This window comes from Ammospiza caudacuta, chromosome 9 (assembly GCF_027887145.1).
Source record: "Ammospiza caudacuta isolate bAmmCau1 chromosome 9, bAmmCau1.pri, whole genome shotgun sequence".
Classification (NCBI taxonomy): domain Eukaryota; kingdom Metazoa; phylum Chordata; class Aves; order Passeriformes; family Passerellidae; genus Ammospiza; species Ammospiza caudacuta.
The window spans coordinates 6,952,205-6,975,990 of NC_080601.1; the positions used below are offsets into that span (position 1 = coordinate 6,952,205).

The following is a 23,786-nucleotide window of genomic DNA, read 5'->3' on the forward strand; positions in this document are numbered from 1 at the left end:
TTGCCTTGCATTTAATGTTATTTTTCCTCTGCACAAACTGCCTTGGTTTTCTCATCTGCCCTTTTGCTTCTTTCCCTGCTCCTTTATCCAGTCCCAGTTTTTTCCCTTTTCTCTCACTTTGTATCCACTTTAGATTCTTCTGCTGCTGGAAAACAGCAGAAATTATGTTTTTCCCCTCTCCCTTGCCCTTTTAGTTACTGAAATATGCACATAAGAATTCAAATGGGCTTCTAAAAATAGCAGAAGGATAAAACTGTTTGTTTCAGCTTTTCAGTCTTTGCTTTATTAGAACTTCTGGCAGGAAGGGCTCAGAAAGTCTAGAACTAATTCAGCTGCAGGGAACAAAAAAAAAAAAAACCAAAAAGGCAAAGAAAGAGCAGCAAAATAAAACCTAGAAAGAAATCTGGCCACAACTTATTTGATTAAAAACCACCCAGAATAAAACAAAAGCCCCAAATTTCATGTGTGCTCTGTGTCAGTGTGGCGTGTGTGATCCCAAGTGGCATTTTATACCCCTGATTTCTGTCTCTTGATTTCTCTGAGGAGGTTTATTGTGTTTTTCACAGTTCTGGTAGCTCCTATGAAACCCAGCAGAACTTGGTGTGGGTTCAAAAAAGGAAAGGTTTGTCAGGGCCATTCTTAGAGGAGATGAGAGTCATGTAAAGGGTGAAAGATCTGATGGGTGAGAATTTCTTCCTGCAGGAAATGTCTGTCCAGGCTGGCATTTTCCATTGTCCAAAACCTTCTTCTTCCCCAGCAAGAGGATTTGCTTCGTAAGACTGCTGAGATAATTCTCAGATGAAAGTAAATGGATTTGATTTTTTTTTATTATTATTATCATCCTGTACACAATGTTATGAATGTTAGACTTTAAATTCCATCCGAATTTGGATCTGTAGATGTTTCTGAGGTGATTATAAAGATCCCCAGCCCTGAGATGCTCCAGTGTTATGTAGCTTTGTCTCAGGATGAGGATCCCTGAAATTGTGTGTCCCAGATTCTCCTGGACTAATTATTACAGTGCAGAAACCTCCTAAAAATAAACTTTCTCATTAGCTACTAGGTTTTGTAACAACTTTTCTCTTCAGTAAAGTTGTATTTTCCTCTTGGAAGAATACACTTTATGGCTTTATTTCCTTCCCCTTAACTCCCTGAAATACTGGTAAGGCAGAAAGGCACAAAAATAAAGTGTTTAGGGTGAAGTAAAGGATGGGACAGGGAACTTTTGGATATGATTATATATAAAGATGATAGATAGATAGATAGATAGATAGATAGATATAGATATATCTATATAGATATATATGTATTTATATATAGATATGTGATTATATATTATAATATATATATGAGATTATATATTATAATATATTTATATATGTGATTATATATAAATCTTTATATATAATCATATATATGTATGACTATATATAACGACAATCACAAAAAGCTTCTAGTGCCAGGTGGTGGAGTTCTGAGTTTGTATGTGTATATATATATATATAATATATTAAAATATATATTTATTTATATATATAATATATAAATGTTCTGTGTTTGTATATATACTATATATAAATATATAGATGTATATATTATATATTTTTATTTTAAAAAATATATGTGATTATATATAAATCTTTATATATAATCATATATATGTATGATTATATATAACGACAATCACAAAAAGCTTCTAGTGCCAGGTAGTGGAGTTCTGTGTTTGTATATATATATATATATAAAATGTGTTTATTTATGTGTATAAATGTTCTGTTTTTATATATATTATATATAAATATATATTAATATAAAATATATAAATATAATCACAAAAAGCTTCTAGTGCCAGGCAGTGGAGTTCTGTGTATATATATATATATATATAAAAATAATTTTTAATTTGTGTATATAATATATAAATGTTCTGTGTTTGTATATATTATAAATATAAATATAAATATAAATATAAATATAAATATAAATATAAATATAAATATAAATATAAATATAAATATAAATATAAATATATATCTATATGATTTTTATATAGATATATAAATATATAGAAAGATAATCACAAAAAGCTGCTAGTGCCAGGTAGTGGAGCCCTGTGTTTGCACAGACAGAGTTGTGGTGGATTGTATGAAGCAAATCTTTGTTTTCTCTGGTGATGAGGAGGGAAATGAGTGTCTTTGCCTTGTGTCACCTCTCTGCCTTTTCCCCCTTTTTCTTCCCTTTAAACTTGCTGCCCCTCCCTCCTGCTTGTCTTACAGGTGTTGACCAACCAGACTGAGTTCTCTTGGCTCTGTCTTAGCAGGATGAGAATTTACCCTCTGACATCATTTGTATGCCTCTGGAAGCTTGAAAGCCACATTGGGAGTTTAAATTACATTTAAATGGATTCAGTGTTTCAGGTCGTGATGAGATTTCTCCCAACAGTAGAAAATCACAGACTTCCTCCAAATATAATTTAGGGTTTGTTTTTTTTTTATATTGCAAATATTTGTGTGTGATTTGTCATGAATTTTCTAGCACCACTGGCATGTCCCTGTGTCAGTGCCTTTCCCCCTTTCTCACTGGTGACTTTGTCATCCTGATCCTTTTGTCTTAGACACATTCCACAGCAGGTGGAATGAATGAGCAGTGGGATTTGGTATTTAGTGAGGTTTCAGCTCACCCATCCAAGAGAGGGCACAGAACTTCATCAGATGGGGAAAAATATTCTTGCTGCAGCTCTGCCCTCCTGGGGGCTTCAGGAATAGAATCATGGGTTGGAAAGGACCTCAAAGCCCACCCAGTGCCACCCCTGCCATGGCAGGGACACCTCGCACTGTCCCAGGCTGCTCCAGCCTGGCCTTGGGCACTGCCAGGGATCCAGGGGCAGCCACAGCTGTGCCAGGGCCTGCCCACCCTGCCAGGGAACAATTCCTAATTCCCAATATCCCATCCAGCCCTGCTTTATTCCAGTTTGAAGCCATTCCCCCTTGTCCAGGCGCTTGTAATGAGTCTCCTCCTTTTTTGTTGGCTCCTCCAAGCACTGGAAGGTCACAATTTGGTCACCCCAAAGCTTCTCCTCTCCAGCTGAACAATCCCAGCTCTCCCAGCCTTTCACACTAAGAAACCCCTTTTCAAACCCCTTTTCTCTTTGGGATTTGTTTTGTGCAGCATTTTTTTCCCCTTTCTTTGCTTTCATACTGCTCTGTGGTTTCCTGTGGTGGAAGCAGGATAGATTGGACAGCTGATAAGGTATTTCCTGTCAGGAATCACCTCCATAAAGGGGATCATTCTTTGCAGATTTAATGAAAGAAATCCATACTAAATTCTGGGTTTTTTTGTACCATCATGGCTTGCATCTCTTGGAGAAGTGAGGTGTCCAACTTACTTCAAGGTATTGCAAATTTACTAATCAGGTTTTAATTCAAGCACAGAACATTATAAACCATCAAACACCTTTTTGATGCATCTATCTGAAGAGACCATAAATGTCTTACTGTTAAGTAACCAAAAAAGCATTCAAGACTTGTCCTACTCCTAATTTGTTAATTTTTTGTCTAAACTAGTTCCAAAGGGAGGATCTGGGGCATATATAAACATAGGAATAAATAATATTTATATATTTATTTATATATAATATAAATATATAATACACATATAAATATTTTATATATAATACATAATATTTATATATTTGTTTATATATTTATATAAATAAATATTATTTTATATTTATATAGAAATAAATTAATAAATTAATATATTAATATATTAATATATAAATAATAGGAATCTGAACAGGAAGAGGATGGTCTAAGATTTGCCCCAGTACTTCAAGGTATTGCAAAATCCCCATCAGCATCACTGAGGTTCTGCTCAGGAGGGGATGGAAATGAGCAGAGCTGGTAGAGGACCCATCTGAGGATGGTAAAATACAGAGACATCTGTATTTTAGAGAATCTGTAAAATACAGATGGTAAAATACAATGCTTACAAAACAACAACAAAAAAAACCATTCAAGACTTGTCTTACTCTTAATTTGTTAATTTTTTGTCTAAGCCTGATCAAAAGGGAGGATCTGGGGAATAAATAAATATAGGAATAAATAATATTTATATATTTACATATATAAATATATTTACAAATATTTTTATTTATTTTTATGTATAAAATATATAAAAATATAAAAATATATAAACAATAGGATTCCGAACAGGAAGAGGATGGTCTAAGATTTGCCCCAGTACTTCAAGGTATTGCAAAATCCCCATCAGCATCACTGAGGTTCTGCTCAGGAGGGGATGGAAATGAGCAGAGCTGGTAGAGGACCCATCTGAGGATGGTAAAATACAGAGACAACTCCAGGCCAAACCCCTGGAAGGAGGAGAAGCAGCCTGGAAGCATTTCAGCTAAATTGTGTGACAGATAGAAGCTCACAGTCATTAATAATATCAAAAAAGGGGAGGCTGTTTATGATGAATTGAGAAAACAAAGCTTAATGCTGAGAATGAGCAGTAGGACAGACATCCAGAAATTCCCTACAGATGTGCAAGGTCATTCAGCTCCCCAGCAAGCATTTTTCTTAACTAAGTGAGGCAGCAGACAGACCCTTCAGTATTTAACACAGCCTTTCCTTAGCAGTAAAATCCTCATGGGAAGCACAGCTGGACAGCCAGGGAGGAGGGGATGGCAGCAAAACCCTTCTTGGCTGTGCCTTCCTCTCCAGCTCTGCCTTTCCAAAAGCAGAGGTCCAACTAGAGGTAGTACTGAAAGTTACTAGTCTGGCCTGAATGGGGGGGAAAATCCCCTACAAGTCACCCCAAGGGGGTTCTTTTCAAAGTTAAATGCAATTTCTTTGACTTTTTATGTGCACAGCTCTACCCTGTACTCCTTCCTTGTGCATCCTCCTGGTAAGGAACCAGATGCACTTTAAAAAGTGAAGAAAATATGTTAATATCTCCTCTTAAGTGGAAATTTCCAGAGGCCAGCTGAATCCTTCCTCAATAATTAATGCCTGAAAGCATTTTCCTCCAGTTCTTATTTAAATGGAAATAGCTTTGGAGTCTGATATTGTGGAGCTGCACTGCACTGCCTGGTATTGCTTTACGGGGGAAGGTGTTCCAGGGGAAACAGGGAAGGGTTTCCAGGAGTCTGCCTTCCCTGGGACCTTGTGGGAGAATCCCAGTTGCTGTGTCCCAGCCCTACAGAAACCACAAACATCAGGCAGATCTAATTCAATTTATTGATGTGTTTCTTCTGCCTGAGTCACAGCGCGGAGCAATAATCCAACCTCTTGCTTGGTTGCCTTGAAAAGCTTTTAATGCTATTTCAGCAACTGGTGGAATATTTAAAGAAAATAAATCCTCCTGGCTTTATTATTCAGCTCAATGCTGTGTGTACAGTAGGTGAAGAAGTTATTTGCTAAATGTTTTATGATGGTGATTATGTAAGTAATGAGCTTTTACGTTTTGGCACCAGAGAGTACCAGAACTGCGTGGAGTACTTTGGAACTTGATGTAGGAAGGAAGCTTAATTTGCAAATTAATCCAGTTTCATCTTCCTGCTGTGCCCTGTCATTACAGAGGACTTAGAGGAGCTTCCTTCCTACATCAAGTTACAGAGTAACTTCTGCAAATTAATTTGCAGATTAATCCGGGGGAAATGTGACAATGAGCTTTATTTTTTATAGCCAGGCTTTTCCAAGTCTCTTACCTCGAAGGTAAGGTCTTACATCTATGTAGAGATCCCTGAATAAATCAGATTTTCTTAAGATGTCTTTGGTTTCTGTCAACATCCAGCTACAGGAATTAGTGGGCTCTGTGAGAATAACACACTAAAAATGTGGTTTTGTATGGAAATAGATTTGCAGTCCTGCTAATCTGCCATGTGTATCATCAGCATCTCCCTCTGAATGCTTACAAAGCAGGAACTGGAGTGTACACATGCATTTTATTTTTTATTTGAGCCTTTATTTTTTATTTGAGCTTTATTGACTAATTTCTCAGGGTTCTTTCTGAGTGAATCTAATTTCCAGGCATGCCCAAAATCTCCTGGAAAATTCTGGGGTTCTTAATTCCTTGCTGGAAGGAGTTACTCTGTACTGGAGGCTGCACAGCCAAACCAAACTGGAAGAAATTTCTGAAATGTGGGCATTTAGAACCATGACAGGACTGGCTTCCTTTCCCCAGGCAGGTTGTGCTGTAACCACAGGAAGGGTTTGGGTGGTGAGAAACACTCAGTTATTGTCTTCTCCTTTAGTTCTGCTTGCTTATAAATGTCACATCCTGTTCTTCCCAGGGTGGAAGCTTAGCAGAGGTTCACATTTTCAACTTGTCATTAATTTTGGATCAAAACCATGGCTGCAATAACCCACAGGGAGCTGCATTTCCATGCTGTGGTGTGTGGGCATTGCACGACCAGATTTTGGGTTGAGATTCAGCCTCTGCCCTCACAGCTCAGCCCTCCCAATAACCAGGCTGAAAAGTTATTTTTTTCATGAATACACACACAAGGAAATGTGAATGTGATGTCAGCATGTGCATTAAACCCACCTGAGAGTGAGCATGCTGGGTGGAGAGAGCAGTGTGGAGCTGTGTGTAATGCAGGGTAAAAATATGGAATTGGGGATGAGGGATAGTGGTTTGCCAAATTTGAAAATTGAATTGTCTGTTAAAAGCAACAAAAAATATTATTGCTTTGCCAGATTTAAAAATTGAATTGTCTATTAAAAGTAACAAAAATATGATTGCTTTGGAGATCGGAGCTGTTTTGTTGTTATGTTTTTTTAAGTATGAGTTGAGCATTGAAGTGTTTGGCGAAGATGCCACTGAGTTTCTCCCCTACTTCCTCATCCCTCCTTTTTTCTTTTTTATTTTTTTTTTCCCATCCTCCAGGAGACAGGAGTGGGTGGCTCGCAGCCCCTGTGCCAGCTTTGCCCCCTGTTCTAGGAAAGGAGCAGTTCCATTTCTCTGGTGGTTCAGAACTTGAACTCGTGTGGTTGAGCAGAAGATGAATGGAAATGTTTCTTGTGAAAATGCAAGGTTTTAGTTTAATACCGAGTGAGATGCTGAGGACAAGGAACAATGGCCATAAACAGAGGGAGTTCCACCTCAACAGGAGGCAGAACTTTTTTCCATGAGGGTGGAAGAGCTGCCCAGGGAAGGTGTGGGGTCTCCCTCTCTGGATTCATCCCAGTCTCACCTGGAGGTGCTGCTGTGTCACCTGCTCCAGGTGACCCTGTCTGCACTGGATCATCTCCAGAGGTCCCTTCAGCCCCACCTCTCCTGTGATTCTGTGAATTCCTAATCATCTCATCCAGAGCAGCTGATGGACAGTTACCCAAGCTTAGTTCTCAAAATAAGAACTTCATAAAAAAAACTCAGTTGTGCTGCCTTTTTCTCCCCCAGCATCTCTTCCTTTACATCATCTATATTTCTAAATGTGCCTTTCCTTCATGTGCCACAGACTTGAGATAACAAAGCTTTGTGCCAAGTGAGCCAGGGCTGCTGTGATTTGAAGTAATTATTTAGTAATTAATCCTTTTTGTTGCACACACACGCACAGAGGTGAGCAGGATTATTCCAGCAGTGGGAAGAATATCACAGCAATAACTGCATTTAGTGACCATTTCAGTGCAGACATAGCCATGGCCGGCTTTAACTGTTACACTGCCTTTTTAAAAATAAAAAAAAAACAACCCAACAAACTTCTGAGCTGTTTGATAAGGAAGCTGGATTAGAAGTGGAGCCTTTCTCATAACCTCTGCTCCCTCCCACGCAGAGCAGCAGCAGGAATGGGCTGCGGCCAGCGCGGTGGTGGCACAGGGCCAGTGGCATGGCCACTGCTGAGGGCCTGGCCTGCAGGGCCTGTCCTCTGTCCCCACACAGCTGCAGAGCTCAGGGCAGCAGCTCCTGCCTCTGGAGAGCAGCAGGAGAGGTCCCTGCTGGGCAAGGAGAGGTGCCCATCCAAGCAGGCTTTGTGTGTGCATGAATGCTGTGATAACGCGCCAGCCCAAGTCACCTCCTGAGCAGAGCTGTGACATTAAACTGTCCCTGCAGATACCATCTGAGCTGTCCATTCTGCTGGGTGAATCTCAGCCTGATACCTGAGCTGAAAATATCTTTGCAGCCGTTTAACCACAGTTTCCTTTTCAGCTTTCAGAGCGGTGGTGGTCACTGGGCACTCACAGATGCCCTGCCACCAGCAGGGTCTGGGTGATGTGTGGGGATTTGCTGCAACTAAAATCTTAAGCAAAGCAGGATAAGGAAGCCACAAAACCTCTTGGGGCACAGGGTCAGTGGTGGGGTTGTTGAGGGCATAGCTGTGAGAGAGGCAGGTGGTCACTGAAATAAAATGGGAGAAGAAATGAAGAAGGTGGAGGAAGCTGCAGGGTGGCTAGGCAGTGACAAAGTCACAAAGTTCAAGCCAGGCCCTAATGCTATTCCCATCAAAATGGAATTATTAGAATAAGAAATTTTAAGAAGTGAAAGAAGTTAAGTTGAAAAAGAGCCATCTTCTCCTGAAGTAAAAAGTCCAGCATCCTCATATTTTGCAGTTTTTACAGCACTTTCATTCCTTCAAGTACTGCCAAAGGGGTTTTTTTTATCCTTACTGCTTTGGTGGCTGGTCATGTCTATTAGCTCTAGATTTAGTCACCTTGGCAATACCTTAATAAGTGATTTTGAGCATTCTAGGCAGTGGCTGCTGTGCACTAAAGCAGAAGATAGTTCTGGCTGTTTGTCACCCTTTTTTGGAGCTGCTGATTGTCAGGATGCAAAATCCCCTCTGCCACTCAGCTGGTGAGACAAAATGAGGCTTTTCCCTCTCATCCCTGGAAGCCTTTAAAGCAGGATCTTGGTTTCTTTGCCCAAATTTGCCCACACACCCTTGGGGTCATGCAGGAGCTGGCTCCTGGCGTGCCAGCTGAGCTCTGATGTCATGGGGTGACTTCATGGGGACACGGTCCCCACAAGCTTTTAGCCGTGCTGAATTAGCAATAGTGAAACTTTCCAAAACAAGTGGTGTTTTAAATACCTCTCACATGGCAGCATCTGGTGTTCCCTGCAGTTCTGACGTGGTTTCAGCCCCCTGAGTCCTGCACTGAGCCTTGGTGGTTCTTGCCCAAAGGTGCAGCAGGGAGCCCAGTCCTTGCTGGATTCTGTGAGAATTGCCAGGAGCTGGTGGTGAGGGATGCAGCTGTGCCTCTCTGCAGAGCAGGGTGTCTGCCCACTGCCAGAGGGCAGGGAAGGATGGGATATTGGGAATTAGGAATTGTTCCTAGCAGGGTGGGCAGGCCCTGGCACAGCTGTGGCTGCCCCTGGATCCCTGGCAGTGCCCAAGGCCAGGCTGGATGGAGCTTGGGATAGTGGAAGGTGTCCCTGCCATGGCAGAGATGATTTTTAAGGTCCCTTCCAACACAAACCAGTCTGTGATTCCGTGATGTTGCAACCTCCTCCTGCGCTTTCTGGCAGAAAAGAGCAAAGAGCCCAGGGTGAAACCTTGATGAGCCCAGTCAGTTCCAGGCTGTTTTAGCACAGCTGGGTTTATTTTTGCCTCCCTGGCTCTGTGTGGGAGGCTGGGCTCCCTCCTGCATGGCACGGTGCCATGCTCCCAGCCTGCCAGCTCCAGCCTTGGCCCTGGTGGCATCTCTGTGTCCTCTCCTTCCCACAGCACCAGCGAGGCAGCGAGGTGACATTAAAGCCCTGGAACAGCAGATAAAAGGCCCTGGCTGTATTTATTGAGTGTTACAGATAAGTAATCCACTCTGCTGTCAGTGTCTGCAGAAACAGCAAATAAAGTATACATGGCCCTTGCTTTGATGTGATGAAATCTCCAGAGGACACTCACTTCAGTGGCTCACAGTGCAGCTGGAGCTGAGTCTTGCAGTGGAAAATACAAGATTTTCATGTCTTCATGCATTGCTTTAAAAATATCACTATGGCTCTATGCTGGGCAATACTGTGTTCTGAAAGCTTGGGTTGTTTTGTTGTTTTTTATTTCCAAAATGTTATTAAAATCATCGTAACCGTTTTTGTTGGAAGGGGAAAAGTTAATAGTTATTTTGTGGTTTCATACCCAGCATTAAAACAACAGTCTGGTTTTCATTTGAACCAATAAAAGTATGGAAATTCAAAATGAAGGTTCTCTCCATGTCCTTAGATCAACTTGTTGGCCTTGCTGAAATGCATAATGGATGGAGCAGGGGAAAAACCTCAATCCTACAACTCTTAGCTTTGTTTTTGCACATAGCTCAGCTTTTTTTGTAGCTGCTGGATTTCAAATTTGACGTCACTTTCTTGCCTGTCTTCTCAAGCTATAAAAACTTCCTCCATTTGGTAAATGCACAGCTGCTCAGAACTCAGTGAACCACAGACCTTTTTTTTAAGAACCTAAGCAGTAGCGAAGGAAATTAGTTGGCAAACACATGTCAGTAATTGAATTAATGAACTTTCAAATTTTGGGGTGTAACTCTGACTGCTGGGGATGATGGGTTTTAGTCAGTTCTGGTTTTTGGTGTGGTCAGAAAGAGACCAGAGGCACAGCTGGGGCACAGAGAACCCCAGGCAGCCCCAGGGGAGCAGCCCTGGGATGGGGTGCTGGGGGATCCCCATGCCCAAGGATGTCCTGATGTGGCCCCAGTGACCTGGGACAGCTGCCCTGAGCCTGGCCAGGGCTCCAGGGCCCTCCTGCTGCCAGTCTGCAGGTTCCCTCCCAGCTCTGGCTTAGCCTGGGACAGGGCAGGGCTGGGTCTGCAGGAGCCTTTTTTCACAGAAAGGGTGCTCAGACCTTGGCAGGAGCTTTGGAGTCCCCATCCTGCAGGTGTCCCAGGAAGGGCTGGAGGTGGCACTCAGTGCTCTGGGCTGGGGACAAGGTGGGCACTGGGCACAGGATGGGCTCCATGGGCTGGCAGGGATTTTCCAGCCTCAAGGATCCTGTGTGAGCTCCTCTGGGGTTCATATGTCACCAGGTGAGCAGCCTGTCACTGTCCCCAAACACCTGCAGGTGCTGGGCACTGCAGCCCGTCCTCAGCCTGGCTGTTATCCATCTCCCCAAGGCTTGGAAAAGTCACTTCTTCCCCAAGCTGTTCCTTCCCTGGCCATGAGAATGAGCTGCCCTGGCTGGTTACAGCCCTTGGGTCTGCGAGGTCTCAGCTCTGGAGCTGCCTCCCTTCCCTCTTCTCTGCTGTCCTGGCCTGCCCAGCTGGGCTGGTCTCCTTCCATCCTGCACTTCCCCATCATCCCCTGGCCAAGCACCACCTTCAGGGGCCTGTTTACACCTGAAAAAATCTCAGTTTATCCTCAATCCAGCTATCCAGCATCCATCCTTGTTGCAGTGTGGTGTAATCTCCTGTTTCAGTTATCCTGGTTCTTTCCCTAGGTGTGCCAACAACCTCTCCCATCCCCTCCCTTGCCCCTGCTGAGTGCTGTCCCTCAATCTTGGCATTCCAGAAAGGGGCTGTGTAATCAGCAAAGTTCAAAAGATGCCTCTCAGTCCTGGAGGGACGTTGGGCCATCCAGGTGTCATTTGTTCCCTGAGACTTCGCCCCCCTTACCTGGTTGGTGGCATCCCTACCCCTTCCCTCCCCCTCTCCCTGGGGTTAAAACACCCTGCAACCACGCGGTTCTTGGTTCTGTTGGAGCTGTTGCTGCATTCTGAGGCCTGAGTGCTAGCAATAAAGCTCTGGATCCAAACCCTCCAGCAGAACCCAACTCCTTTTTCCTTCACCATCCCCTAAAGCCTTTCCACCAGAGGTAAACCTGAGCTCCTGCTTGCCTGGACTTGTCCCAAGCACCCAGCTGCAGCATCCAGCCAGCCAAAGGTGTCTCTGGAGTGAAACACCACACATCCAGCCAGCCAAAGGTGTCTCTGAGGTGAAGCCACCACAGCTGCCACCCTTGGTCAAGCAGCAAGGGTCAGACGAGCCCAGGCACGTTCCATTCGGCAATATTGGGATTTAATTCCAATATTTTGGTGCCCAACGTGGGGCTGTTCAACCCCAGAGACATCCTGGTGACCTCTGACACCTCCTGAAGGCAGCTCCATAAGGACAGGGTGGCTCTCAAACCAGGTGCTGCAGAGTCAGCTGGCCACCCCAGCTCCGGCAGCACTGAGTGTTGTGAAGGTTGTACCTGCTCAGGGGTTCCCTGTAACAAACCTGGAGCAGATTCCCACCCTGAGGAGCAGAGAATCTCAGCTCCATTGCATGGAATTTGGAGGAGGTCTTGTTTATGTTCCTTTCCCCAAGGGAAAAGGAGTAGCCAGAGCAACCTGGACAAAGTGTGGTGCTCTAGATGGGATTTTACTTTACATTTCACAGAATCACAGAATCACAGAATCACAGAATTTTCAAGACTGGAAGAGACCTATAAGATCATCTAGTCCAGCCGATGTTCTAACTGTTCAGCTAGATCATGGCAGCAAGTGCCACATTTGCTTGCTTATAGGACTTTTCTATTCTTTTGGAGCACAGCAAGGATGTGCAATGCAGTGTGGTTATTTGTGGTGGCTGTAAGAAAGTGGTGATGGACATTTGGGGGCCCAGCTGGGCCCAGCTCCTTCCTGAGAGGGGACAGAGGAAGGGTTCTGTGTGGGATCTGTCCCCTGGGCTGGGTTTATGTGTCCAGCAGCAGCTCTGTGCCCTGGCTCAGCTGGGACAAGCCCCAGGGAAATCTCTGCTGCTGCTTGGAGGAGAGCCCTGGATGTTCCTGGGTGCTGGCACCACATTAAGCTCAGGAATTTAGGCCAGGGAACACTTCCAGCAGGGAGGGATGGGCAAGATCCTCTCCTTCTGGCATCCTTTCCTGCCCCACAGCCCTGCTTAATCCCTGCCTCCCCTCCAAGCCAAGAAATCCATCCCCATGAATGTGAATCCATCCCCCTGTCCTGAGGGCTGCAGGAGCTGCAGGGAAGCTGTGGAAGAGGATGGAGGCGAGACAGGCCTGAGGAGCCTGGGTCAGCCTTTGAGCAGCACAGAAATTTGGGATGGAAGCCAGAGCCGTGCCATGGGTGTGCCAGGCTGCTCTGGGCCTTTGGCATGGCACCCAGGAGCCCTGGGTGGGTCCCAGGGGAGGAAGAAAGCAGAGTGACCTTGGGGTAAATCCTTCTTGGGAAGATCTGAGTGCAGGGTGAGAGGCAGCTGCACCCCTCAGCTCCTTCTCAGAGGGAGAACTGGAGAGGCAAAGGGAGCTTCTTCAAAGCCCTTCATGCTCAGCCAGTCCTGCGTCCTCCACCACCACCTACAGATCCTGTTTCTCCTCCTTTCCTCTCCCCAGGTTTTGTGCCTTGGTCAGTGCTTCTTTCTGCTCTCTCAATTTCTCTGTTCCCCAGCAAATTTATGGGGAAAATGTGTGAAAAAACACCCCAAGTTTTTTCAGGTTTTTTTCCCCTTGGGGACATTTCAGGGTGGGTTTCTGGTGGGATTTGAAGTGGAATCTTGTGACGGTGTTCACAGGGGCTCTTGGATTGGGGAAGAGACGAGGATCTGACTCCATGTTTCAGAAGGCTGATTTATTATTTTATGATATATATTAATTAAAACTATACTAAAAGAATAGAAGAAAAGGTTTCATCAGAAGGCTAGCTAAGAATAGAATAGGAAGGAAAGATAACAAAGGGTTGTGGCTTGGGCTCTGTGTCTGAGCCAGCTGACTGTGATTGGCCATTAATTAGAAACAACCAACATGGGCCAATCACAGATGCACCTGTTGCATTCCACAGCAGCAGATAATCAATGTTTACATTTTGTTCCTGAGGCCTCACAGCTTCTCAGGAGGAAAAATCCTAAGGAAAGGATTTTTCATAAAGATGCCTGTGACAGAATCTGACTTGTGATCCTCTGGTGTGCTGGGCATTAGATCAGGCTGGTGGGGGAGGCCCACCAGGAGCCCCTCAGCTGGGAGAGCTGGCAGGATACAATCCTGTGCCATGAGTTTGGTGAGCCTGCCCCATTGTGGGGTGAGCTGTTCCTTTCTTCATGCAACATCAGCTGAGCTGTTGTCTCTGCATGTGCTGCTCCAGCTCCAGGAGCCTTGGACATCCGTCCAGTCACAGGAGGAGAGACATGGGACTGAACTCCACAATTAGCCAAGCTGGTGGATTTCCCTGTGGCATGAAATTAAATAGTATTTGAATGCTCACCGTGGGGCTAATGCTACTTTGTGCAGCTTTTTATGAAGATTACAAAATTGCAGCAAAAAAGCAGATCTTGCTGTAATTAGAAGATAGAAGAGTTAATTGTAGGGAGGAATTAGGATTCATGCTTGCTCTGAAATTTTCCAAGCTGCTTTAAAATTCCTTCAGCTGAAGGAGCTGAACTTCACTACAAACCTTTTGCAGGCTGAAGTGTGGTTTTCTTCATTCATTTGAATTGCAGCACAGAAGTCACAGGGCTCTTCTCCCCAGAGGTTCAAGAGGCTCTGAGTTCATTTTGTTGATATGTGAAATCATTTTGGTACTTGTCGAGCCATAGAACCATTTACTTGATGTCCTTGAGGCAACCCAAGCATTTTATTGCTGTTTATTCACCCTTTGAGACAAGATTTGAAGCAAAAAGTCACCAAAATCATCAAAATTTCAAGTTAGAAGGGAGAGCTGGGTGATGAACCCCCAGCAGCTGGGGGAGGGACACACTCCACATAATGCACCATTAAAACTTCATGAAGAGGTGTCCCAGAAAAAAAAACCAAAAAAACAGGAAAACCCCCAAACCAGAAAAAAACTACAAAGCACTGGGCTTAATATTAAATTCTTAGTTTTAGCAGTCTGGTCATTTTCAGGAAGGAATAATCAGCTTAACCGCAGCATTCCCATATTTAATGTTCTGAGCGGAGAGGGATTGTCTGATTTCCTTTTCCCTTTTTTTATTTATTTAATTTTTCCTCTCTTTTCACAGTAATTAATGAAAGTCAAAAGCAGCAACTGGAATCTGTGAGCTACTCATCCCGTTATGCCCTGGGACTGTTTTATGAGGCTGGCACGGGGATTGGTGTCCCCTGGGCCGCTCGCTACATCGCCGATAATCCCTGTGTGCGCTTCATCTCCATCGATAACAAGAAGCGCAATATAGGTCAGTGCTCCCATTATTCCCCTTAAACACAGCCACAATGGAGGGTGCAGAGCATGAGAAATGCTGTTTAATTGAGTGTTGCTGCTCTGAACAGAGGCAGTGTTTAACTCCAGTGTTCAACTCCCGGCCGCGGCGGATGGTGTTTCATGTCGCCTTTGGCCTGTAATGAAGCACACAATGAGAGCGGGCTGGCCCTCAGAAAATCAGCCCCCAGCACATGGTTTATGTTACTGCCTTTATGAGACCGGTGTCAGAGGATTGGAGACATCAAAATGTTGCTATTCCAGGAAAGAGCTGGGGTTCCTTTGTTTAAACACTGGTCTGTGCACTCGCCCGTTTGTCTCCCGTCACCCAGCTCCTGCTCTCTCCTCAAGGCTTGGAAGCAAGAATGACTTTGGGTAATTGGAGCTGCTCAGCCCAGTTCAGAGTTGGCCAGGCTGCTTTTGTGACCAGGGAGAGCCCCTGAAATGGCTGCACGTGCTTTGTGGGCTTGGAGAGTATGCCCCCAAGACAGACCCTTCTCCTGTCTTTCTGGAGGATGGCAGCTGGGGAAGTGTGTGTTTTATTTATTAAATGTGTTTCACCTGCCAGGAGTGGGGTAGCATAGAATAGCTCAAGAAAAAACACTTGCAGACCAATCAGAGTAACAGAATCCAGCATGGTTTGGCTTGTGAGGGACCTTAAAGACACAAAGTTCCACCCCCTGCCATAGGCAGGGACAACTTCCACCATCCAGCCTGGCCTTGGGCACTGCCAGGGATCCAGGGGCAGCCACAGCTGCTCTGGGCACCGTGTGCCAGGGCCTGCCCACCCTGCCAGGGAACAATTCCTAATTCCCAATATCCCATCCAGCCCTGCCCTCTGGCACTAGGAACCCATTCCTGCTTGTCCTGTCCCTCCATCCCTTGTCCCCAGTCCCTCCCCAGCTCTCCCAGAGCCACTTTAGGCCCTGGAAGAGGCTCTAAGATCTCTCCAGAGCTTTCCCTTCTCCAGGCAGAACACTCCCAGCTCACTCAGCCTTTCCTTGTAGGAGAGATTCTCCCTCCCTCTGTGCAAGCACAAATTTGTTGTTTACCGTAAGAATTTAGCCTGTTGATCTGACAAAAGAGAAGAATGGCTGGACTGGCCAAAATAAAGATGCAGACGCCCTGATGTGCTTTCTCCAGCAGGGACTTAGGTGAATATGTGAAAAAAGAGCCTAAGGAAAGCCAAATAATAGAGAGTGATCTTTTTTCTTCTGGCATTGTCTCCTTGTTACTGACAGCGTTCAGCTGGAGATTTTCTTGCATCTGAGATTCTGTTTCCATTGTTGTGTTCAATGAAAAATACCTGATAGTTAATAGGACCTGCTGATATTATCCTTACCATTGTCAAGCAGGAATTCACCCATACTTTCCCCACTTGTCTGCACATGTGGTCTCTCAAAGCCCCAGCACCAAAACCAGCAAATATGGAACTGTGATGGAATTATCAAACAGCTTTGCTGTCTCCAGATGCAATTGAACCAAGAACAAAGCACATTATTTGGGGCATATTGTTGACAAATACATAGAAAGTACCAGAACATCAGTGTTGACACATACCTTTCTCACTGAAAATTTCCCTTGAATTGTGGGAGAGTTCTGTTTATATGAGCAAATTTTTCCAAGAAGAACAAATTGTGTGTGTGTGTGTCTCTTCCTAGGAGACAGGCTTTAGACAGCACAGGCAAGGGAGGTTGAGTGTGAAATTTATTTACATGTGAAGTCCTGCAATGAAAACACATGAATAAAAAGTTCCTTTATGCTTCTTTTAGCACATATGCAAGTATTTTGCATCTGCATTTTTCTTCCTGTGCTTTTAAGTGTCCTGCAGAAGATTTCAGTGGGAGGCACAGGAGCACCTCTCTGTCCCTTTTAACTCCACTCCACTCATCACCTTCCCACTCTTTCATTCTTCAACCTTGATTATTTGGACTCATTTGAAGAAGAGGATGGTGACAACCAAAAAGTAAATGTTCAGAGCAAGCAGAATTGCTGGGTAAGGCAGCTGAGATCTTCCAGGGCAGTCATCATTCCCTAAAAGCCATCACTTTCTCCAGTTGTTTCTTCACCTGATGTATCCAACAATAAATGGAGGCTTATCTCACCCTCACTGCCTCTTCAAATAGTAGGTTTTTAATAAACAGCCTTGAACAGTAGAGATCCAGAGAAAATAACTAGGTGGTAGTTGTTCCCTGCGGGAGGTGTGGAGCTGGATGATCCTCAGTCCATTTTATGATTCTATGATCCCTTGAGCTTTCTGCTGAGGGACTGATATAACATCTCCCTAAAGCAGCTAGTCCAGCCCTCAAAGGCCAGCAGCAAAGGCTGTTGGAAGCCCAGAGTGTCCTTGTCACTTGTGTGAGATGTGGCAGTACCTGCCTCGACTCAGTAAAGCAGAGACATCCAACTCGTGGGCGTTGCACCAGTGAAACCCAAACCGGCCTTGTTGCTGTCATCACGCAGGGTTTGATAAAGCAATTATCCCTGATGCCTCAATTCCTGGTGTAACCATGAGCCTCCAGGAGGGAAGGCTTTTCCCAGCAGCTGAGGATCCCAGCTGCTGTGGGCAGAATCCCATGCCTGCCTGCAGAGGTGATGTTACGTAAGGGAGAGCCCACCAGAAGCGTGTGCTGAATTCCCCGTGTGGCGTGCATGAATATTAAACACTTTGTGGGATTGGCTGCCTCAAACACCCCATCCATATTTATACCAGGTCGGGGGGGACAGTGGGAATTCTCCAGCATCAATTATTTCTGGAATACTGCAGTCTTTGCATCTCTCTGCATTCCAGGAGGACTAAAGATAGATGACACATCAAAGGGGAAGTGGTTCCTTTCTTTTGCTCCAGGATTGTGGGGTTATGTAATTTAAAGGGAAGATCTGCCTTGCAGGTTTTTTGGCATTGTATAATTCCTGACTATCCTCTTCAATTTTGAAATAGAGATTCCTTTCCTTCCTGAAATAAGATTTTTTAGGAAGATGAAGGAGTTAAAGAACTATTTAAGTTCTTGCCTTGTTATGCAGCCGGTTGTGTTGTAATCCTCTGCCAGCCCTGCCTGCCTTTTAGAAAAATAATCAGAAACTGTTGGTAAGGCTAATGAAATGCTGAGTTTCTGAATATGAAAAAGTTAGTGCCATTCTTTCCATGACTCCTCCCAAATGTGCCTTCTCACGGAGTAGATTTTATTCCAGGGAGAATACAGGACCTTAGGAACCACAGGAATTTCTGAGGATAATGGGGAAGCTTGCTGGCCCTCTTCCCAAACAGCAGCGTGGCATTGTGAAAGTGACCCTCCCCCTCTCTTGCTTTCTAGGTTAGTAAAGTTAATCACTGCTCATTTTTAACTTTTAGGTAGGGTTTATGAGGCCTGCACATTGACTTCTCTTTTGGCACTGTGTAAAGCCTCCCAGGGAGCAGGGATGCAGTTCCAGCCTGTCTGGAGGTGTCCATCTCTGCCGCTCTCCATGCTGCCCCAGCAGCATTCCCTTCTTCCAGAGTTTGTTTGATGTGGAAAAACCCTTCCCCTCCTGCTACCCTGGACTAGAATGGGGTTCAGATGGCAAAACACATCTCCCCAGGAAGCTTAGAAATCCCTGAGGGTCAGGAAACAAAAGCACTGCGGTTTTTATCGGGATCCGTTACGGCTCCAGGTTTTGGGCGGGAACGTGAGAAAAATACTCAATGCTGTTCCCCTAAAATGAGGAGAACACTCCTGTGGGAGATGTGTGCCTGTCACATCCATGGACAGTTTTCTGCTGGAGACCAGGTTGTGACCCTTGGATGACCCTGGGCACTCCAACAAATCGTTTTGGAAAGCTGGAATGTGTCACCTTCTCAGAGGGGATCTTGAGGATCTGGTTTCTTCAGTGGCAGAGATAAGGAGTTCATCAAGCTTGGTGCCTAACAGCCAGAATGATCAGCAAGTGTTCAAGCACCTCTTTCTTTGTGGATTCCTGGGTCAGAAAACACTGGTTTGCTGAAAATAAAATCTTCTTCTGAGAATGTGCTAGTCCAAACAAAGGTCTAACCAGGAGAGGCTTCCCAAGGAGGGATTTGAGGGAATCACTTGATTGAACAACCAGCTCAGCTGAAATGCAGCATAACCCACATCGTGTCCTGCTCCATCCTCCTCATTGGGGCACCCAAAAATCCCCTAATTAGGCAAATTCTCTGGCTGCTGGTTGTTAGGCTGTCTGTAAGGTGACAAGCCAACATGCCAAGGGGACAGGAATCATCTGCTGCAGAGAACAAAGCCTGGCCCTTTCCAAGTCTGCTGGGATCAATGTCAGCACTTGAGCTATGATTTCATAGATGAGAACAAATTTTTCTGATAGGACAAAGGCTGATGGTTTTAAACTGAGGGAGGGTCAATTTAGATGAGATAAAACCGCCAATTTTTTTACAGTTAGGCCCTGGCACAGATTGCCCAGAGAAGCTGTGGCTGCCCCAGGATCCCTGGAAGTATCCAAGGCCAGGCTGTTGCAGAGATTCTCCTCCCTGACTTGTGTTCTCATTCCATGTGCTTTTTCCCCATCTGGAAGAAAAGAGTGGTACCACAGATATTTTTGCTCTTACTGACTCCCAGGCCAGAGGCACAATTGTCAGCACGTGTGGAAGGCAGATGTGAAAGATCAATGCTTCAAAAGCACCTCTCCTCTTCCTTTCTTTCTTGCAGACTCTGCTGAAATTGGGCCCTCGGTGGTGGTGCACACCACTGTGTCCTTTGGCAGCGAGCACCTGGACTCAGACCCCGCCGAGGTGCAGCAGATCATCCTCAGCCACCTGCAGAGGGTTGTGCCCTCCCTGCCTAAACCCAGCAGCATCAAGTGCCACAGATGGAGATACTCCCAGGTACTCAGCTGGGAGGACCTGCTGGGGCCGCGTTTTCCATCCTCAGGGAGCAAGAGGAGAGGGGATGGTTGCTCAGCATCCATAACAAATTCCTCCAGGCAGCCATGAGCAGCGTCCAGGGCTGGCCAGCACAGCCAGGTCACTTTTAGCCATTTTTTAACATCTTTGGCCTGGCTCAGCAGTGAGTTGTGCAGCTCTCCTGGTAAGCAGGGGTAGGAGCAGTGTACAGGAAGGAAGTAAATCCCACGTAATTCGGTGGGATTTTCGCTGGTATTTAAAAATCATGACTCAATACATCTCTGTGCATCCAAAAGTACGTGGTATTATTAGCAAAATTCCCACCCTGCCACAGAAAAGCAGAAGTACAGACGAACTAATTGTTGTTATTTGATTTGGCCCAGCTCAGTTTAACAGAATGTTTTGCAAAATGTATTTAAAAGTAACCTACCTAAGGGTAATAATAGCAAAATGTGCATATTTTGCAGTCTTCTTTTAAAAATCCAAGGAAATTGTTGGTGATTTCCTAAAGTACTGGAGTGTATCTCCATGTTTACCCAAAGCCTCTCAAGTTAATTTACATTGGTGAATTTCAACGTGGAGGTGGATGCAAAATATTTACTTTTAAAGCAGTCCCCTAAATTTTTTTCCTTTTTTGAAGTTGCTGTGGATGGCTGTTGTGGAGTCTGCTCATACCCCTTGATCTGCATCCAATTTGGGAACCTGGTCTGGTTAGCACAAAGTTTATTTTTCTGCAAGTAAAGTACTGGTGGATTGCAAAAGCAACCTCAGCACTGGTATTAATACTTATATAAAACCTACAAAAGTTGTGGTGTGTTCTCTAAGTTCCTCTTTATCAGTTCAGGGGAGAGTTGGATCCATGTGGCACTCACATTCTCTGAAAAAATTCCTTTGCCCAGGATTTTTCTCCTGGGAAGCTGAGAAGCCTCAAAGAAAAGGAAAACAATTCTTATCTCATTTGCTTCTCCTGTGCTTTGCTCGTGTAGAATGTATTTAAAAATTGTTTACCCTAAAGTAATTACCTAATTAAATTCTGGTGTGAGTTGTTTTAACTCATTAGCCAATTACAGCCAAGCTGTGTCAGGACTCTAAAAAGAGTCCCAAGTTTTCATTATTATCTTTTTAACATTCAGTAAATACCTTTTTCTGTATTCTTTAGGATCGTATAATATAATATAATATAATATCATATCATATCATATCATATCATATCAATGTAATTATATTTATGAAATTATAATATATATAATTGTTTATATAATATTCTTTAATATAATATATTTACATATAATATATATAATTATATAATATAAAATTATATATATGTAAATATATATATAATTACATATTCTTTAATATAATATAGTTTTTATATATTTTATGATCTTTAATATAATATTCTTTAATATAATAAAGTAATAAATTAACCTTCTAAAAACCCTAAAATCAAATGCATCATTCCTGCCTTTGTCAGGGTAGTCCCTGCAAATACAATATATCCAGCTCTGGAAAGGGCTCCCAAACCCCATCCAATTCCTGCTGCCAGCCAGGGCTCTGAGTCCAGCAGCTGCTGGTGCCACAAGAGGAATTATCAGCAGCCTGTAATTTGGTGGATGAATGTCAATATGTCTTAGGTTGCAGATAAGTCCGTGTAGGTCAGACCCGTTATCTCGATAAAGAGATCTCTAAAGCCACCCTATAAAATAATCACTGCCTAAATGAAATATCTGGGGCAGAGCTCCCTCTTTCTCCTAAAGCTCTCTTTACTTTCAATTATAATAAGCTGTTGCCACAGAGGCCAAGGGAACTGATAAGATGGGTGCCTGTTTCCCCTGACTCTTTTAGTGGGATTTATCCTACTCGTTAATTAAATCCGGCTGTAACATCCTTCACATGGCCAAACACAATCCTGGGATTAAAATGCAGACATTACAATTATCCATGGCAGATGAGGGATTAGGACTTCCAAAATTCTACTGACACTACTTAGCAGCACAGCTGCAGCTCTGGATCCCCTTTGCTCTAATTATGGGGAAGGCACCATTAGCATTCAGAGCCAGCAGCTTCCCAACCCACCGTGTGCCTTTGGCACAGTCACTTTATATGGAATTGCTGAGGCTGGAAAACACCTCCGAGATCTTTGACCAAATACCAGGAGGGGTAGGAGTTGTTTGGCACAGCCAGCACCAAATAAACACTGGCTAGCCAAAGAGAGAGGGGACACTCAAAAAAGACTTTTTCTGCCATGTCTTTCTGCATTGTCTGTACTCAGCTCGATCAGTGAGAAAAATTCAGGAATAAATTAAGTACTGATTTAAAACTGGTCTGAGGGAGAAGCTCTGGATTTGCCATACCTGGATAGAGTCCTCTGTTCAGCTGAATAAAGGGTGAGGGGTTACAATTCCTTGGAAGCTGACAGTCCCATGAGGAGACACAGCAATGGCTTACTGGGTGGAAATCCATGGAATGATCAAAAGAAATTTGTAAGAGTATCATGCTTTTTAGTAGGTTGGACAGCAGGAGGAATTTCTGCATGCAAAGGGTGCTCAGGCCTTGGCAGGGGCTGCCCAGGGAGCTTTGCAGTGCCCAGCCCTGCAGGTGTCCCAGGCAGGGCTGGAGGTGGCACTCAGTGCTCTGGGCTGGGCACAAGGTGGGCACTGGGCACCGCTGGGACTCCAGGGGCTGGCAAGGATTCTCCAGCCTCAGGGATCCTGGGGTTCTGTGATCCTGAGACAGGAGGTTGAACCTGTCTGGGATTTTGCAAGCCCCACTTTGCTGATGTGAGATCACCCTCATAACTTTTCAGATCTCAGACAAGTCATGTCTACTGAGAATAAAACACAACAAACTGTACAGTTTCTAAATTTCCACACACAATCAAGTTTTACTCTAATTATTCATCTCCCAGAAGTAAATATTTTACTGTGGTGCTTTGATGGTTAATGTTTGGATCTTTTGGAGTGGGAGGCCAGGCTGGACAGCGCTTGGAGCTCCCTGGGATAGTGGAAGGTCCCTGCCCATGGCAGAGATGATTTTTAAGGTCCCTTCCAACCCAAACCATCCTGTGGTTCTGTGATGTGCTTCTCAGGAACTCAGATCTTTCTGTGTGTGTGAAATTCAGGTAAATGAAACACTTCTCTCCCCACTCCCTTTATGTTTGTCATTCTCAGGTCACCAGAGCTGTGCCCAATTGTCCAGGACAGATGATTCTTCACACTCAGCCTCTCCTGATCTGTGGGGGTGATGGATTCACTCGTTCCAACTTTGATGGCTGCATAGAGTCTGCCATGAGCCTTGCAGAGGCTGTGAAGCCTTATTTACAGCAATTTCAAACTCAGGCTGCTAAAATTCCTCTAGATTAATTATGAATTTTTGCCGTGATGGATTGAATTTGAGTTTAACATCAACATCATCTTGCAAGAAACAAATAAAGGAAAATGTATCGGCGCCCTGGAATAATTATTGGGATGGAATTAAATTGAATTTTCCAGGATCTGTGCTCAGAGTGGTTGCTTTGATTAAAATAAGACTTTCCCTGGCTGTAGGCAGAGGCACAGAGCTCCAGCACTCTTGCCAGGTCTCCTGATACTTTTACAGCCCATGAAAATTATGTCAAGGAGAGGAGCCTGACTTGAAGCAGCACAAAAATCCATGAAGCTGCAGAGTTTATTCACTGGAAACTCCTTATTTTCTCCTTGTTCTAGTGACAGGACAAGGAGAATGCCTTCTTACTTCAGAGGGCAGGGCTGAATGGGATATTGGGAATTAGGGTGGTCAGGGTGGGCAGGCCCTGGATCCCTGGAAGTGTCCAAGGCCAGGCTGGAATCTGGG

The 23,786-nt window shown here is 44.4% G+C and overlaps 1 protein-coding gene across 1 annotated transcript in view; it reads left to right on the forward strand.

The window, feature by feature from the left end:
- The window catches only part of RNLS (renalase, FAD dependent amine oxidase), a 58,675-nt gene extending 35,358 nt beyond the window's left edge, over nucleotides 1-23,317 (forward strand). The window contains exons 5-7 of the mRNA XM_058810809.1: nucleotides 14,889-15,062; nucleotides 19,762-19,937; nucleotides 23,126-23,317. Of these exons, the coding sequence (XP_058666792.1) occupies nucleotides 14,889-15,062; nucleotides 19,762-19,937; nucleotides 23,126-23,317 (542 nt within the window). The remainder of the gene's footprint in view (nucleotides 1-14,888; nucleotides 15,063-19,761; nucleotides 19,938-23,125) is intronic.
- Nucleotides 23,318-23,786: the final 469 nt, after the last annotated feature.